General features: G+C 43.2%; 1 protein-coding gene across 5 annotated transcripts; it reads left to right on the top strand.

Annotated features, from left to right (window-relative positions):
* Window positions 1–903: 903 nt before the first annotated feature.
* hcfc1b (host cell factor C1b) lies at window positions 904–17,854 on the top strand. Of its 5 annotated transcripts, none has more exons than XM_047823026.1 (28): window positions 904–1,101; window positions 3,187–3,391; window positions 4,656–4,804; window positions 4,940–5,100; window positions 5,214–5,422; window positions 5,738–5,822; window positions 6,147–6,253; window positions 6,352–6,531; window positions 6,720–7,040; window positions 7,321–7,469; window positions 7,597–7,791; window positions 8,019–8,243; window positions 8,568–8,669; window positions 8,791–8,995; window positions 9,125–9,261; window positions 9,445–9,583; window positions 9,771–9,976; window positions 10,052–11,105; window positions 11,827–11,966; window positions 12,241–12,486; window positions 12,725–12,971; window positions 13,080–13,388; window positions 13,629–13,747; window positions 13,884–14,021; window positions 14,121–14,306; window positions 14,415–14,712; window positions 14,878–14,941; window positions 15,842–17,854. In XM_047823026.1, the coding sequence occupies exons 2-28, from the start codon at window positions 3,193–3,195 to the stop codon at window positions 15,879–15,881; spliced, it is 5,610 nt and encodes a 1,869-aa protein (XP_047678982.1). In that variant the 5' UTR covers window positions 904–1,101; window positions 3,187–3,192; the 3' UTR covers window positions 15,882–17,854. The 5 variants fall into 5 exon arrangements, with proteins under 5 accessions (XP_047678982.1, XP_047678980.1, XP_047678981.1 ...); XM_047823024.1 differs by having other exon boundaries at window positions 8,791–9,007; XM_047823025.1 differs by having other exon boundaries at window positions 6,720–7,046.
* Window positions 17,855–18,017: the final 163 nt, after the last annotated feature.

The following is an 18,017-nucleotide window of genomic DNA, read 5'->3' as shown; positions in this document are numbered from 1 at the left end:
CTCACGACGGTAAAAGAGGTACATGAAGAGGTTGAAGAAAGCGTTTTATTTCTATTTATTTTATTTTAACAGAACGAGGAATGCTAGAAACCTTAAGTCTGGTCATGCATTAACTACTTAAATTAAGCCTATTGAAGAAGACAGATATTTAAAAAAAATAAATTTATATATATATTTTAATCACATTTTACATGATCAGTTTTTTAACATTTTAGAAATAAGGAATGAGAGATTAATCGATGACTCGGTTGTGTGATATCGCCCTCCACAGAGCCTGCTATCATCCTGAAATAAATTATTTTTAAATAATGGCTAGTCCCCGGAGTGCTTTATTACTCTTGTACCGCAGCAATGAGCCAGTGTTTGCATTTATTTTTAGTTTTTTATGTGACACTGAAACATGAAGTTTATTTACAACCCCCCCCCCCCCAACAGAGTACCATGTTTGTAGTAAAATGCTTTTCTGATTGCCTGTGTTATGAAAACAAACTGGGAATACTGTGGGGAAAACTTTAACTTCTAGATTTAGCCATGACTTTTACACAGTGCTTGCATTGGAGACTCCTTCCATAAACATCTTTTTAAATGGACAGACGGATGAACCAACACACATTTATCCGAGTAACCTTTTAATCGCGTTGTGATGTGAGTTAAAAACAAAAGGCAACGCACGTGTGGTTCTCAGAGGCAAAGGCAGGTGTGTACGCGTGGAAAAACAACCGGATATTTTGCACTCGTTTGACGCGCTGTAGACGCTCCACAGCTGGAGAATAGATGAGGTGATTTGGAGAGCAGCGCCTGGTTAGTTAGCTAGTCGATGTTGTGAGGGAAATAGTTTGCCGAGGGAAGCGGAGCGCCGCTCACCGTCCGACCCGCCACACTGCCGCCGCCACTCTGCCGCCGCCACTGAGGCACACAAGCAGCCACGGCGCTTATTTACTGAAGGGGCTTGTCAAGAAGATGGCGGCTTCCTGGGCGGCATGAAAGGATGTAGAGTTAGCAATATCTACAGAAAACAAACACACACTCGGGGTTGAATTCGTTTAACTGAGTCTCTCCCTCGATTTTTTCGGTTTTAAAATAACAACTCGGAAGTCTCGAGTAAGTATTTGTTCACGCTTCGAGATCAGCAAGCGTGAATACTTTTGCACCATTCTGATGACGGCTAACGGTACATCCGCCATTTTTCTTAAGGGAAGCTAACTAGCTAGCGATAAACGGCTATTTAAGGGAAATGCATTAATGCCTTTCTTTCTTTCGTGATGAATAATAAAAAAACAACAACAATACAAATGAAGCATGTAACATTTTTCTGTCGTGAAGAAACGATTTCGCACAATCTTCTTGCTTAAAGCTCCTGCTAAAAAAAAAAACGTAAGCTATTTTGCCGTCCTATGCTAACCCTGTAGCTTAGCTGTCGTGCTAGCCATAAAGCCTATAGAGACCTCGGCTAGTCTGCTAACTCGTTAGCTTGCTTAGCCTGAGCAGCTTAGCATTTTGCTGTTTTGTAAATTTATTTATTTATTTCGTGTCTAACTCGCTGCGGCTATAGTGTTGGTTGGTAATACACATGTATTTTGGTTGCAATTTTTTATTTTTTTTTTGGTATATTTTAGCAACGTGTCCACACATTGAGAAAAGCGATTAGCATCGTGCTAGCTGGAGGTGGTATTTGGTTTTGTTGTATCAAGATGGCGGCTCCCATAGAAAAAAAAGCTGCAACTGAACACGGCGGAAAAATAATAATAATAATAATAATAAACTGCTGTTCAGCAAATTCCAGAATGAATAAAGCAATGATTTCTGCTTAGGCATTGAATTGGGTTCTTTTAATGTGCAGGAAAATGCTTTTAAATTAAGTAAGTGCATAACTTTATCTCCCATAACATGGAAATTGACGTTTTTTTTTTTTTTGTTCACCGCCCATTTTTGTATTCTAACGTTGGCTCTCAGTATCTTAACCATCAAGTCAAGAAAATCGTCTTCTTATATTATTACTATTTATATAAGTTTATTTACATATATTTTAAAAAACAAAACATTGAATTTAGCGATTTTGAGAGGGCTTCTATTTTTATTTTGACGGCGACTAGCTCGTTAGCTTTTAGCCTTTTAGCCTGTCGGCTAGCTAAGCGGCATTATTATTCCCATTAGCCACCAGGTTTGCTAACCAAAGCTACAAGATGGCGGCACCCGATGGGAATTTGCACGGCTTTTCTCTTTCTCTCAGACATCTTTAATAGACAAGATGGGAACTTTATTTTTCGGATTCTCAACGGATTGCGATTGGAAATGAATTTGCATGAGATGCGTTAGCATTTGCGCAAATTAAAAACAAAGGCGGCTCTTAAATCGGTCTTTTTTTTTTTGCTTCACCCGGCGGGCTTGTTTTATTTTGTCGCAGAGCGAATGCCGCTAAAATGGCGGCTTCCATTAGTTGTTAAGCTAAGCTAGCATCTTAGCTGGCTACATTTTGTACGGACTTAAAACGCTAATATACTACCGAAAAAAGTTTACAACTCGATGTCGACGAAGGATTTTTTTCCCTTTTGATTGATTTTTTTCTTTGCTAACCACTGAAACTGCGGCTTGTGTGGCTTTTTTTTTTTAGATGAGCTACCAAAACGTAGCTAGCTACATTGTTGTGACGCGGCTAACACGAAGCCTGAAGCTTTTATCATTACTATATTTACAATTTTAAAACTGCTCAAGCGGGGCAGTAAAGTTGGAATGGACTAGTTATTTTTTGTGGTAAAAAGGAGATTATTTTCTTGCATTAGGTAAACCTTTTATTTATCTCACCGGGTGTAATATACACGTCCTATATTTTATTTTGTTTGTATGCTAATCCAGTCGAAAGAATTAGCTCCTGCTTTGGCGAAACGGTAGCTAGATATTTTTATATATATACTGATATAAATAGACCTAAATTAAGAGTTAGCGGTAATTCTCTAACTTCAGAATGGATGGTTTAGCTTGACGTATTTTTGTATGCATCGCTTATGTATATGTATATCTGTATATGTATTTTTAAAAAACAAAATACATTTTATTTTTTACTCACCGCCTTTTTTGGCGCTAGCGAGCTAGTTAGCATGTTAGCATAAATACTTAGCCATGTAAATACCTAATTTACACGTGAATCTTGATGAATGGCGTTTTGTTTTTGTTTATATTAAAACAAAGGGGGAAATGGCTTCTTCTGGTACTAACAACACATTGAGCGTTTCGGGCTCGGTGCTGCAGCCGAGGTGGAAGCGGGTGCTCGGATGGTCCGGCCCGGTGCCTCGGCCTCGTCACGGACACCGCGCCGTCGCCATTAAAGAGCTGATGGTGGTGTTCGGCGGCGGCAATGAAGGAATCGTGGATGAACTTCACGTGTACAACACAGGTAATTGTTCTGCCGTGTGTGTTTTTTTTAAATTATTTATTTATTTGTTTAAACAAGTACCGTTAGCCCACGTTGAGTTAGCTACTGCTAACTTAGCAACCAGAACAACCGCTGGTCTTCATGCAGGCGGCTAATGCTAATGTTACCGATAAACATGTTGAATTGTTAAGAAATAAAATACAAGCTCAAATATCGACATATAGTTTAAATTTGAGTCTTTTATTTATTTTAACGTGTTTTAAACAAACAAAACGTGCATATGTACAAACATTCGTGCAGTTGTTTGAATCGTGTTTAAAAATGCTACAGGGGTTAGCACTGTTAGCTAATCGGCTAGTGCTACGAAGCTAGCGTGTGCGCGCGCGCGTGAGAGAGAGAGCTAGCGTTTGAGTTAGCCACCTTTTGCACAACAGAGAATGGAGGGAAAAAATGCAAACAGAAATGGCGGGATAATAGCGCGGCTACGTCACTGCGACAACAAGCTCCGCCCCTTTTACGCAGACTCACGTTTTTTTTCAATGTTTACCCAAAAACACGCGTGGAGTTTAGTCTCTCATATACACAAACACTCTCTCTCTTACACACACACACACTCTTAATTGGTTAATTGACCTGATTCACACAGTACAGTATTTTACATGCATGCACTCACGTTTTAAAGACCACAGAGAAAGTTTACTTGATAAACAGTTATTCAGTGTTTGTGTTTCAGTGATGAATAAACTAATAATAATCAAAAATACTCATCATAGTAAATATTCTCTAATAACACGGCTTTTCGACAGACATCCGTGCGATCTTGTTACTTGGAAACTTTTATCGATATTTGTTTGTTCGCTCGTCGATCACAGTATTTCCGTATCGATAAAACTATACACGTCGCTTTAGTGACAAACACGTTTTTTATATGTAAATAAAAGTGTAAAATGCAAACTTTTGAGTTCAGCAGAAAAAAAAACAAACAAAGACAAACCGTAAATCCCGCAGTCGGCAGTTTTCAAAACAAGGCCTCAGGGATCCTCACGACCTCGAGCCGTCATAATCAAAGTTTTTCTGCCTGTTCGTTAAGCGATCTGGCTTTTGGGTGGATTTTTTTGGCCCTTTTCTGCATCTATTTGCCTTACCACAGTAGTACTAATTATTCCGCAAATTTTTAAAGCACGTTGTTGCTCACATTTGCCTCCTCCAATGCATTATAATTGCTAATCACATTTGTTAATTGTTAAACATCCTGTTTGTGATGTTTTTTTTTGTTCCTCTGCAGCGACTAATCAGTGGTTTATCCCGGCTGTCCGGGGCGACGTGCCACCTGGTTGTGCTGCTTATGGGTTTGTGTGTGACGGCACCCGACTGTTGGTGTTCGGAGGAATGGTTGAATATGGAAAATACAGCAACGATCTCTATGAACTACAGGTGGGTGTGTCATGTTAACTGTATTGATGGTGGTTCAAGTTTGTAACAAGCAAAATTATTGATGAATTGGTGAGACCTAATTTAATCATCATTATTATAATTATTATTTTTTTAAATTCGCACTTTATAATACAGGCTAGTAGATGGGAGTGGAAGCGGCTGAAACCTAAAGCTCCAAAGAACGGCCCACCTCCTTGTCCACGCCTGGGTCACAGCTTCTCCCTTGTGGGGAATAAATGCTACCTATTTGGTGGACTTGCCAATGACAGTGAAGATCCCAAAAACAATATTCCAAGGTTGGTAACGCTATCGAGTCATAAGATGGATTAAGGAGATTAATATAGTAAGACTGGATTTTTTATTAACGCTCGAACAGTTAACCCAGAATGTTTTTACTCCCTATATACAGATACCTGAATGACCTGTACACGCTCGAGCTGCGCCCAGGATCCAACGTGGCAGGCTGGGACATCCCCATCACATACGGCGTGCTTCCTCCACCTCGTGAGAGCCACACAGCCGTAGTCTACACAGAGAAAACCTCAAAGAAGTCTCGCCTCGTCATCTACGGCGGCATGAGCGGCTGCCGCCTCGGAGACCTCTGGACGTTAGATATAGGTAAGAAGGGAAAAGAAACGTTTCAGTGGATAAGCAGTGAATCGAATCGAGTATTTAAATTTCTTTCTTTCTTTCTTTCTTTTTTTTTTAAAAAGTAAACATCCACTGGTAGAGTTCAATCGTTTCTATAGTATTGTTGCACAATATCGACTAGTAATAAAATTTGATTGTATTACAGTTTAAACAGACAGTAAAAAAGGCAAAGGATTAGCAACTTGTTTTAATCATGCCAAGTCCGCTTATATAGCACTTGGTCTGAGTGCATTGTTCCTCTGGTGCTTAGAAGTTTTTATAATCGAATCCTCTCTCCTACAGACACACTTACATGGAACAAGCCAACGATCAGTGGCACTGCTCCTCTCCCTCGCAGTCTTCACTCTGCCACCACCATATCTAACAAGTGAGTTTCCTCAGGTTGAAGTGTAAATGCTTATAAAACGTCATCTTGACTTTACTGTAGCTCACAGTTGGTTCTACGCTGTAATATAGACTACGTGCATTTAGTGGAGGTGATTTTAATCTCTCATTTAGTCATGAACCTAGCGATCAGGATATCGACTTCGATCTCAGGAATGCCTCAGAGACACCTTTTACATCTTTTAAGCAAAGCCCACGATTATCCTCTGATCACAAAGTGTCTTCGAATACGAACAGCGATATATAAAATGGCTGAGATTTTCTGAGTTCACCTATAATTTACTGTGCCATCACCGTGTCTCTTTAGAATGTACGTGTTCGGTGGATGGGTGCCTTTGGTGATGGATGACGTGAAAGTGGCTACGCATGAAAAAGAATGGAAGTGTACAAACACACTGGCATGCCTAAATCTGGGTAGGTGTTAATTATGCTTATTAATTATCTACCTGTGTGATGGAAGTGGATAAATGTAATTTCTGTCTGTCTTTATTTTATTTTTATCTCTTTCGCAGACTCTATGAGCTGGGAGACTATTTTAATGGACACTCTGGAAGACAACATCCCAAGAGCCAGGGCAGGGCACTGCTCTGTAGCCATCAACTCCAGACTTTACGTCTGGAGCGGCAGAGACGGCTACCGCAAAGCCTGGAACAACCAAGTGTGTTGCAAGGACCTCTGGTATTTGGAGACAGGTGAGTGTTTATCTTGCTAATTAACTGCTCACCTGAATTCTTTAGGCGAATGTATAGAAGGGAAAGAACATTTTTAAAAGGAGAATCCAGTGTCTCCTTTTTTTTAACGCCTTTCCAATGTAGATACTGAGAAAAATGAAATTGTGTTGATTCTTTGTGTAAACATTTCTTTTTTTCTTTTTAAACAGACCGCCCTCTGGCGCCATCTCGTGTGCAACTAGTTCGTGCCAATACAAGTTCACTGGAGGTGAGCTGGGGTGCTGTGCCCACTGCTGATGCCTACCTGCTGCAGCTGCAGAAATATGAAATTCCGGCAGCAGCGACGGCCTCCTCCCCCGGCATCACTCCCACTTCCTCGCTGCCCTCAAACTCACCCAAGAGCCCGGCCCTGGCTTCCCCTGCCTCGCAGAGCATGCCTGTCACAGGGGTCACCCTTGTACCACAGGTTCCCTCACCTACCACAACCATGCCTGGGAACCCACTTGCTGCAGCCTCACCGCGTGGCCCAGGTAAAAGTGGGTAGCAATAAAAGTTTATTTGTTTTTTTTTTTGTTTTTTTTAAAGACCAGTTTGTATGCGTAACTTGTACAAGGAGGAAACAGATGTTAAGTGATGATTGTGCTTAGATGGAAATCAGTATTTTCATATTTTATACATTAAATATTGCAGCTCAAATTGCTGTATCCTGTTTTTTTTTTTTTTTTTTTTTAAATTATTTAATTATTTATTTTTGTTATTGACCTTTTTTTTCTCTCTCTCTCTCTCTCTCTCTGCCTTGTTCTTTTGCAGCCATCTTGAAAGTGGCAGCACCTCAGGCCCCCGCCGGGACGTCTATCGTCACCGTGCGTCAGGCCAGTCAGGTCGGTAAATCCCCAGTTACAGTCGCGTCTCTTCCTGCTGGGGTCCGTATGGTCGTTCCTGCACAGAGCGGAGGGACGGTAAGTTGTCATTTTATATTTCTACAGTAAACAGGGTGCTTTTATTCCAAGTTAACAATTGTATTCTTCGTGCAAGTTAGTTGTTTTTTTGAAACCTTAACGAAACTTTCATTCTCATTTAATCTAGCCGATCGGGAGCAGCCCTCAGATGAGCGGCATGGCCGCTCTGGCCGCGGCTGCGGCTGCCACGCAGAAAATCCCTCCTTCGACGACGGCCACAGTTCTGAACGTTCCCGCAGGAGCCACTATAATGAAAACCGTCGCAGTCACTCCAGGCTCCACAGCTCTTCCTGCTACAGTGAAAGTAGCCTCACCAGTGACCGTGAGTGGCAGTTTAACCTTAATTGGGCTTAAAAGTTTGAACATCTCTAGTATAGCTTATAAATTCTGTCGCTTGGAGTCTAACAACAATTAGATTAGTATTTATCGGTCAAAAGAAAGAGCTTCAGTCAGGATTGTACTCTGTAGACACGTCAATCTGCTGTACTCGCTTCCTGTCCCAGTTTATACTTCAGTCTCACGGTATATTCTCTCCTCCCTTCGATCAAGGTGAGCAATCCAGCGACCCGCATGCTGAAGACGGCGGCAGCTCAAGCCGGAACTTCTACCATCACTACTCCCAACACGCCAACACGTCCCATCATCACTGTGCACAAATCTGGCACTGTGACCGTGGCCCAACAGGCCCAGGTGGTCACCACCGTGGTGGGAGGAGTCACTAAAACCATTACGCTCGTAAAGAGCCCGCTGACTATGGGCAGCGGCGGAACTCTGGTGAGGATCAATCACAGAATGTGTTTGATTCATATGTCGTCTCGATCGTCAGCGACTGTCGTTCTTTACTTTGTAGAGTCCCTATGCTATTCAGACTGTCTTAATTTCTTCCATACCTGATAAAAAAGCTCTGTGTTCCGTAAGTAGTGATGTCTGGTTAGCGTGAAATTATAATCATGTTGGTAAATATTGAAATGGTGCATGTTTTATTAAAGTTTGTGTTTGCGCCCAGGTATTTTGAGCGTTAGAATTCTAACGCTTATTCCAGTAGTCCTTCATAGTGAAATATTTATGTTTATAAACATTGTTTGCTTTCGTTTGTAGCTCTCTAGCCTGGGGAAGGTGATGTCCATGGTCCAGACTAAACCAGTTCAGAGTTCTGCTGTGACGGGACAAGCTGGCAGTCCTGTCACACAGATCATACAGGTCAGCACACCGGAGCTAGCTGTTTGTTTGTCTTTATGATGTTTGTGTGCTGGGCTGAAACTATAGATCGTACGGCCGGCGTTAGATAGTCGTGACCATTTGCTTAACGTTTTTCTCCTAGACGAAGGGTCCTCTGCCCGCAGGCACCATATTGAAGTTAGTCACCTCGGCGGATGGCAAACCCACCACCATCATCACTACCACGCAGGCAGGTGGCACCGGCACCAAACCCACCATTCTGGGCATCTCCCCTACAAGCACTACCAAACCTGGCACCACCATCATTAAGACCATTCCGATGTCCGCTATTCAGCAGGGAGCTGCGGGTTTGTCTTACTGCAAGTTCTTTAATCTCTACAACTTGACACTTCAGTTATAAATGCCATTATTTGACACTTGTTACTTTAAAAAGTTATTTTTGTAGTGACCGATATTTTTTTTTCTTTTTTGTACAGGTACTACCTCTGGCACTGGTATAAAGTCTCCTATTACTATCATCACAACAAAAATGGTGACGCCTGGCACACCAGGAAAAATCATCACTGCTGTGCCAAAGCTGGCTGCTGGAAGTGCACAGCAAGGATTGACTCAGGTGAGGTCCTCTTTTAGGTAGATATCGCTCGTGGTAATTCACATCTGCTGGACTACCGCAAGTTCTTCACGATTAAGTTTTGCCGAATGTTGCGGCTTCGCCCGAATCCATAGTTTCTCGTGGAGTAAGGATTCTCTTATCCTATTGGGGTTTTTAATGTTGCATTTTTTTTTCTCCCCCCAGGTGGTCCTAAAGGGGGCACCAGGGCAGCCTGGCACCATTCTTCGCACTGTGCCCATGGGTGGCGTGCGTCTCGTTTCTCCTGGTACCGTGTCTGGTGTCAAACCCACGGTTACCACACTTGTGGTTAAAGGCACCACAGGTAATATAAGGCTGTTAAATGAATCAGTATATTCTTGCGTTTTAAGTTTTTTGTTTGTTTTGTTTTGTTTAAAGTCATTTTCACCTATTCATATTTACACTTGCGTCCATTGCGATTATTTATTTATTTATTTATTCATTCATCCCCGATAATGGCTCTATAACATTCTTGCCCTGTGTTTGTGTAGGAGTAACTACTCTTGGCACTGTGACTGGAACAATTTCAACCAGCCTGGCAGGGGGCAACGTTGCCACTGCTAATTCTAGTCTGGCTACACCCATAACCACCCTGGGCACCATCGCCACACTCTCCAGCCAGGTGATCAACCCCACAGCAATCACAGTGTCTGCACCCCAGACAAACCTGACTACTGCACCTACGGTGGCCATACAGGTACTGTGCATTTATTCAGAATTAAACCTCTCATTGTTTTAATGTGGCGAGTTAACCATTATTTTCCTCTAATAGGCAGCTACCCAGCCCACTCAAGTGACACTGATAAGCACCCCCAGTGGTGTGGAGGCACAGCAGGACCTCCCGGTGTCCATTCTGGCTTCCCCCACCTCTGAACAGCCCTCTACCACGGGCACTGATGCGGGCGATGCCCCGGGTGAAGTCACACTGGTCTGTTCCAACCCACCATGCGAGACCCACGAAACCGGTACGACCAACACGGCCACCACCGTCTCCGCCAACATTGGAAACGAGCGTGTGTGTTCAAACCCACCCTGTGAGACACACGTGACCGGAACGACCAACACGACGACCACGGCGTCGTCCGACATGGGCCGCGTGCAACAAGTATGCAGCAACCCGCCATGCGAAACGCATGAAACGGGCACCACAAACACATCAACACAGGCGTCCTCAAACATGGGCGTAGAGACCAACACAGTACAGAGAGTATGTTCCAACCCACCATGCGAAACGCACGAAACTGGCACTACCAACACAGCTACACAGGCATCTTCAAGCATGGGCAGTGCTGAGACTAACACTGTACAGAAAGTGTGTTCTAACCCACCTTGTGAGACCCATGAAACCGGCACCACCAACACAGCCACGCAGGCATCTTCAAGCATGGGCAGCACAGAAACCAACACTGTACAAGGAGTGTGTTCCAACTCAGCTTGTGAGAGCCATGAAACCGGCACCACCAACACAGCCACGCAGGCATCTTCCAGTATAGGCAGTGCAGAAACCAACACAGTACAGAGAGTGTGTTCTAACTCGCGTTGTGAGAGCCATGAAACCGGCACCACCAACACACCCACGCAGGTCTCTTCTAATATGGGCAGCACAGAAACCAAAACAGTACAGAGAGCGTGTTCTAACCCGCCGTGTGAGACCCATGAAACCGGCACCACTAATACACCGACACAGGCTTCATCCAACATCGGCACAGGACAGAACGGCATGGTGCAGAGAGTGTGTTCCAACCCGCCGTGTGAGACACACGAGACCGGCACCACCAACACAGCCACTACTGCCACCAGCAGCCTCGAGTCACCAGAAGGAACAGGTAAGGCCGATTGATTTTTTTTCTTCTTCTTCTTTTTTTTCGTTTGTAGGAAATGTCGATGTTTTGCCTGAAAGAAGACTTGAGCAGGTTATTCCAAAATCTCCGAAGAGCTCAGTAATACTCTTAAATAATATTCTATATGTAGTTTAGGTTTTAATTATGTCGCTTATGTGTGACATACACAGCAGGATATTATGTGATATGACCTTTCCAACAGATTTTACGAGGTCTGTAAAAAAAAAAAAACCTACACAAGTTTTAGTAGTAACTGGACCAGTAAAGCATCCACTGGTTGTATTTGAATACTTGGAAAGAAGTCGACTACGCTGTGTTGTAACCGATCGCTTTTTCAAGCCGTTGGTCCGTACAGAAAACGTTAGCAGTTTCTTCAGAATAGACTGGATTGTCTGCGTTTTTGCAGATGTGTTCATTCGGCCATTTTTGCCTACAGAATATACAATACACAAGGATGCAAACGTGTGTATCTCCAGCTGTGACTAGTGCAATAACAGGAATGCTCATATAGCTAGTATTTTCAGTTATATGCTATTATTATTATTATTATTGTTGTTTTCTTGCCTTTATTGTTTATCACGAGCACCTTAATAACCAGAGGAGAAAATTGAGAAGTTCTCCGTCTCTGCTAGTATTTTAGTTTAGTCTCTTTGCGTTCGGTTTGTGTATCATGACCGTCTTGATGAGATTAGAATTCGTCTCGCAGCGCAACAGAGCGGTGATGGACAGGACGCCGGCACCAGCGCCGAGGCGACTTCGTTGACAGAATCTGCTAATCCCCCGATTCAGAGCAGAGCCATCACCACTGTGACGCAGGCCACGCCCACCCCAGGACCCTCTGTTCCCGTAAGTGTCGATTTTTTTTCTTTTTACTCTGGACAACATTCTCTTTTTTCAATGACTACAACGATCTCCGTTGAAGTTAAAATGAAGAGAGATGGTCCTTTCTCTTAAGTCTGTGCAAATTTATTTCACTTAAATCCTCCTGATGCTAATCTTGTGTACTTCAGTCCTCAGTATGTTGACTATATATTACTCTTTTATTGTGCCAAAGTTGTGGAGACTTCATACTTAAACAGTCCAGACTCATTCCTTTTTTTTTTTCTGCTGCCCCCTACAGGAAATCTCATCCATGGCAGGTTCTGCTGCTGTAGCGGAGGGCTCTGGTGAAGCTGAGGCAATGGACCATGGAGACTCTGAAGCAGTAGCGATGGGAGAGGAGCCCATGCAAACTGAGGCTGAACTGGGTGCCGAGGGAGCTGTTCGAGTTGTTGCTATCGAGGAGGGTGCTGCTGGTGAAGCTGGCACCATGCTGCAGGTTCACGTTGCCATGGAAGCACAGCCAGGCCAGGGAGAGCAAGCTGAGGTAGGGGTGGGCACGGTCGTCAAGACACGTTGCCATATTAGAGAGAACTAGAAGTCTATTTAAAATCTACAAAACAAAAAAACCCTTAAGCAGTAAAAAATAAAGGTACCTTTTGATTACTGGAAAAACATGTATTTAATAAATCAGATCGTTTACTAAAAGACAGAACATTGTGCTGATAGATTACATTTTTATTTTAACTGAAAGTATTTGTCCAATTGGTGTCATGTCTGTGCAGATGGATCAGGGTGGTGATGGGGCAGAAGCTGTGGCTCTGGCAGGGCAGGACTCTGAGGCCTTGGCGCTGCCTCAGGAACTAATGTCAGCCGAGGGGCAGCAGGCCACGTTGATGGTGACTGGACTGACCCCGGAGGAACTTGCCGTCACTGCTGCAGCGGAAGCCGCTGCTCAGGCTGCAGCTACAGAAGAGGCCCAGGCGCTCGCCATACAGGCTGTGCTGCAGGCAGCCCAACAGGCCGTGCTCAGTGCGTAATCATCTTACAGCCTCAGCTTTAACAGAATGCCCACTACAAGACAAGGGCTATGGGCTGGTGTTCACTCTGGAAACTATTTCTATTATTTTTTTTCCCCAGATGAAGGAGACTCGGGACAGGACGGTCAACAGACCACCACCATTCCTATTGTACTGACGCAACAGGAACTGGCAGCTCTGGTTCAGCAGCAGCAGCAGCTCCAGGAGGTTCAAGCAGCGGCGGCCGCGGCGGCAGCTGCCGCCTCCGCCCAGCAATTGGCGGCCGAATCGAGTGCGGCTCCCTTGCCCACAGAGGGCCTGGCACCTGCGGACAGCCTCAACGACCCCACGACCGAAAGTAACGGTCATGAGATGGCTGCTGCAGTAACTGGAGCTGTAGCTCAGCTTCTACCCAGCACTTCTGCAGAGAGTAAGGAAAATAAAACGCGCATTCATAGCCATAGTGTACCGTTTTGCTTGTGGTTTTCTTTCTGACTAAGCAGGAGCACATCCGAGACCTCTTATTTATTAATCGGTTCATCTTGCTTTTTAAGCGTTAATTTTTTGCTCTCGTTTGGATGGAATGAGTAAAATATATAGCCTAATAAATACATTTGAAAACCTAATATACGTTATGCAATTGCAATAAACAAACTTACTTTATATACAGCTTTGGCTCCATCAAGTACACTTGCCCCAGCCCAGCCCATGGTGGTTGCCAGCCCTGCCAAGATACAGGCTGCCACTACGCTTGCTGAGGTGGCCAATGGCATAGAGTCTGCAGCTGGGGTAAGTTGATTTAATCCATCCACTTACACACACATGTTTGTTTATATTACATATGGCTGTATTTGGGGTTTAGGACATTAAAAATGTTTCAGCCATTTAAGTGAAGAGTTCTTTCTCGTTTGTTTGGTGTTTCCAGAAGCCAGGAGCACCACCTGCGGTTGTGAAACCGCCAGTGAAGAAAGAAAATCAGTGGTTCGATGTTGGAATAGTCAAAGTGACCAACATGGTTGTCACGCACTATTATGTCCCAGCAGATGATTCAGAAGTCACCGATGTGAGTCAGATTTTCTCTCTTTCTCTAAATTAGATTTGTGCACAGATTTGTATTGTGAACCGCAGCGAAGGAGTTTGCCTTACTTTTGTCCAATTGCAGGATGATTCTGGAGCCATACCAGACTACAGTCAAATGAAGAAGGTGGAGCTATCTCCTGGCACCGCTTACAAGTTCCGTGTGGCCGGAATCAACGCTTGTGGCCGTGGAACGTTTTCTGAAGTGTCCGCGTTCAAGACTTGCTTGCCCGGTTTCCCTGGAGCACCGTGTGCCATTAAAATTAGCAAGGTGAGCTTTCAGAAACTGACTTCACGCTGTTCTTCCTTCAGAGACCTTCCTTCCATTTTTTTTTTGTACTTTCTATTCGTAAATTGTGCCTTTTGTCCCTGTAATCAGAGTCCTGATGGTGCACACCTCACCTGGGAACCTCCATCAGTAACGTCAGGGAAGATCATAGAGTATTCCGTCTACCTGGCCATCCAGAGCTCTCAGACGACCGAGGCCAAACCATCTGCCCCGGCTCAGCTGGCTTTTATGCGGGTGTACTGTGGGCCAAACCCTTCCTGCCTAGTCCAGACTTCCAGCCTGTCCAATGCTCACATTGACTACACCACCAAACCCGCCATCATCTTCCGCATTGCCGCCCGCAATGAGAAGGGCTACGGCCCTGCTACGCAAGTCAGGTGGCTACAAGGTGAGCTGGCATAACGTATTAAAGTAGTTTTTGGTTCTGATTTGCCACTTTGTAGTGGAGCCATCGGACAGAAATATAGCGCACGCTCGGTGCATAGTAAAATTAGATCTATATTTTGTGAGATTATACGGCCGTTTTAAGCTAGAAATGTGGGATCTTTTCCAGAAACGAGTAAAGATGGATCTGCTGCCAAACCTGCAGCAAAGAGACCGGTTTCATCTCCTGATACGTGAGTACTTCAAATGTTTGCTAACAAAGAATAAATAAACGGGTTAAACACTATAGGGTCCATACTAAAATGTAATTCGGTGGATACGATTAATCGTAATAGAGATTAAGTCCTGTCTAAAGGATCTTAGGGCCTTTTTACACGCGTGTCACTTTGTGTGTTTTCTCTGATCCGATAGCCATCTGATTTGTTAAAACTGTTCCGTTTACATTAGGCCATGTAAACACGGATCGGATATCGATCCGATCTTTCTACTCCTGCCCGAAACGCAAATATATTTTACCTCATTTCCAGGGTAATTGAAACGGAACACGTTTTGGTGTATGTGGTTTTCAGAATGCAATCAGTATATGTTTTACTAAGCTTTTGTTGGATGCTTTCATCGCTCCAAAGAGCAATAAGTGCCCACGTTTCGCGAGTGCTCCAACCCTGCGTGTCGCCCGTGTTAATGCACGCGATGCACGACTCTTGAGTCACCCGCGAGTGACGTACTTCCGTTTGGGAGGAGTATAGCGCTGACGTATGTGGCTCGAACAACCACATTCATTCACACCTGTCCTGAAGTGGTTCGGACGATCAGATTTATATACGTCTCAAACGTTTGCATTTAGACCTGGTCTTTTTACCATCGGATAGATATCACAGAAAACGCATGAAGTGACCAGGTGTAAAAAGCCCCTTAATATCTTGTGGGCCCGAGTGATACAGGCTGAGTCTGTGCTTGTCTGTGATGGTTTAGCATGAGGTGATGGCTAAGTGAAAAGTGACTGGTTGCTGGGCGTGTTCATCACTGATTGCTGTTACCATTCCTCCATGCTGAATACCCCTGTATTATTAGATGATTGCATTCGATGCCTTCTACCAAAACATTTTTTTTGTTTTTCTCTTCCCACTCTACAGGAAAGGTACCGGTCCGAAAAAGGCGAGAGCTGACCAGTGAGAGATTTTGACATGCCCCTCCCCCTTTGAGACCAAGACCCCTGACCGAACTACTTCCTGCTGAATGCCCTCCCCAGCCTTATTAAACCCACATCCCCTACCACTTCCTACTTAACAAGATATGACAGTGGAGGGGAAAGGAGAAAGATCACGATAATCTGTTTGTGCCCTACCCCGATCATCACTGGACATCCTGGTGCCATGGACGCCTTATCGCTTCGACTGTGTTAAAATGAAACCGTATTATAAATGTTTCTTCTTCAGACAAACAGTTAAAAGCACATTCTTTTTGCTTTGTCCCGGAAGTTGTGTGATAAATTTCCAATGGCAGCATTCAGTCAAGTTAACTGTTGTTTTCTGTAGTTCGTTTTTTTTTTTTTCCTTTCTTTTCCCCTTCCTTCCTTCATGTTCCTTTATTTTATCTTACAAGCAATAGATAAAAAAAAACAAAAACAAAAAACAACTTTGCTCTTCTGCCAGTTTTTTAAGTCTGTATATTTCAGTTGGACACAGACGGTCGGAGGACGGTAACTGTGGAGGGGGAAAGCCGACAATGAAGCTACACCCGGAAATCCATTGAAGGATGGGAAGGGGGGGAAAAAAGCAACAACACAGCACTTGGTGATGCTTCTGAAGAAGAAAAAAAAACCTTCATTTTAAGACATCTGTAATTGTATATTCAATCCAAGTCCAGTAGCCTGTTATTACATCACTGTGTTTTCATTCATAGCAAAGAGGGAATTGGGAATTGTATTTTGTACCGAAGATGTAAGGACTGATCCTTGTAGATGGGGAGGCATGTGACCTTTTTTTTTTTTTTTTTTAATGCATTGAAATGAATCTTGTATAAAGAGGGGAAGGGGGAATCCCATAAATAGCAAGAAGTGAAGCAGAAGCTCGCTGTGTGTGGTTTATTTTTGTATTTTTTTGTTTCTTTTTTTCCAAAACAAACAAAACCATGTTCCCTCGATCCCGTACGTGTGCATTCGCTCAGTTTTAAAAACACGTTTCCTGCTCATTCCTGTAGTCTGTGTCTCGTGGGATCCTGTGGCCAGTTGTCCCGTGTGCTGCGGAATTTTCTACTTCCCACCTTAAGGAATATTTCAGATGACGATTCACAAATTAAAGATTGAAGTGAACTTTTTCTACTAGCTTTGGTGAAAGACTACCCACTTAAAACAAGCTTTAGCGTACCGAATTATTTTTTTTTTCTTTCTTTCTTTTTCTTTATGTATTTTCCCTCCCATCTTGTATATTGTTGTTCATTTAAAGGAGTGTGTTGCTGAAAGGCTGTTTGTTCTCCTTTTCGTTTTTTTCTTTCCTTTTTCTTTTTCTGTTAACCTTTTCACTAGTCCATAGTTTATGTAAACATTTTTTGAGTTTCTGTGGATTTCTTTTTTCCCCCCTCCATACTTTTTTTGTGAGCTGGTTTAGAGGTAAAAAGCAAAACTTTGGTATTCTTCTCCTTGTGGTGGAAAATGTCAAGCGTTTTCATTCACCGTGGGGCAGTTGATTTATTTTTTAATTATTATTTTCTTTTCTTGAGCAGATGGTTTCGGGGTGCAGGGTACAGATGGATTAACAGTGTCGGATTGAGATTGCTGACACGGGATGAGTTTAATCATTGTGTTCAGTTGGATGATGCTCAATTCCGATCCTGGACCAGCATGCTTGCTCTGAAACGTTTGCATTACAACCCCCAGTTTCTAGAATGGTGTTTGACTGAAAAGTGGACCGGTATGTTTCTGAATGAATGGAAAATGAGAAACATTGGTTTGCTTTTTCTGACAATTTGTGAGTGATGGATTATTGGCACAGCCAGCGTTTGAACTCAGTTGTAAATTAGTTCTTTCACGTAGCAAGAAGTAAAACAAAACTCCGCCTTTTTATATAATTATCTGTAACAAATGTTTTTACATGTTGTCATCTATTGATTGCTTTTGTGTCTTGACATATAAAAGTAATGGAAATCTGTCTCCGTGTTCATTTTTCACGTTGCTCAGTGTTTATTGGTGGTTTTTATTTTTTTTTATATTTTTTTTGATGAGGTCATGTCTTGGAATATGATATATTCCAAATATATGATTTTATATATACATATGAATATAAAATTCATAGAAAAGACCAGCAAGAGTAT

This window comes from Tachysurus fulvidraco, chromosome 14, assembly GCF_022655615.1.
Source record: "Tachysurus fulvidraco isolate hzauxx_2018 chromosome 14, HZAU_PFXX_2.0, whole genome shotgun sequence".
In the NCBI taxonomy this organism is placed as follows: domain Eukaryota; kingdom Metazoa; phylum Chordata; class Actinopteri; order Siluriformes; family Bagridae; genus Tachysurus; species Tachysurus fulvidraco.
This window is presented reverse-complemented; position numbering and strand designations above follow the sequence as displayed.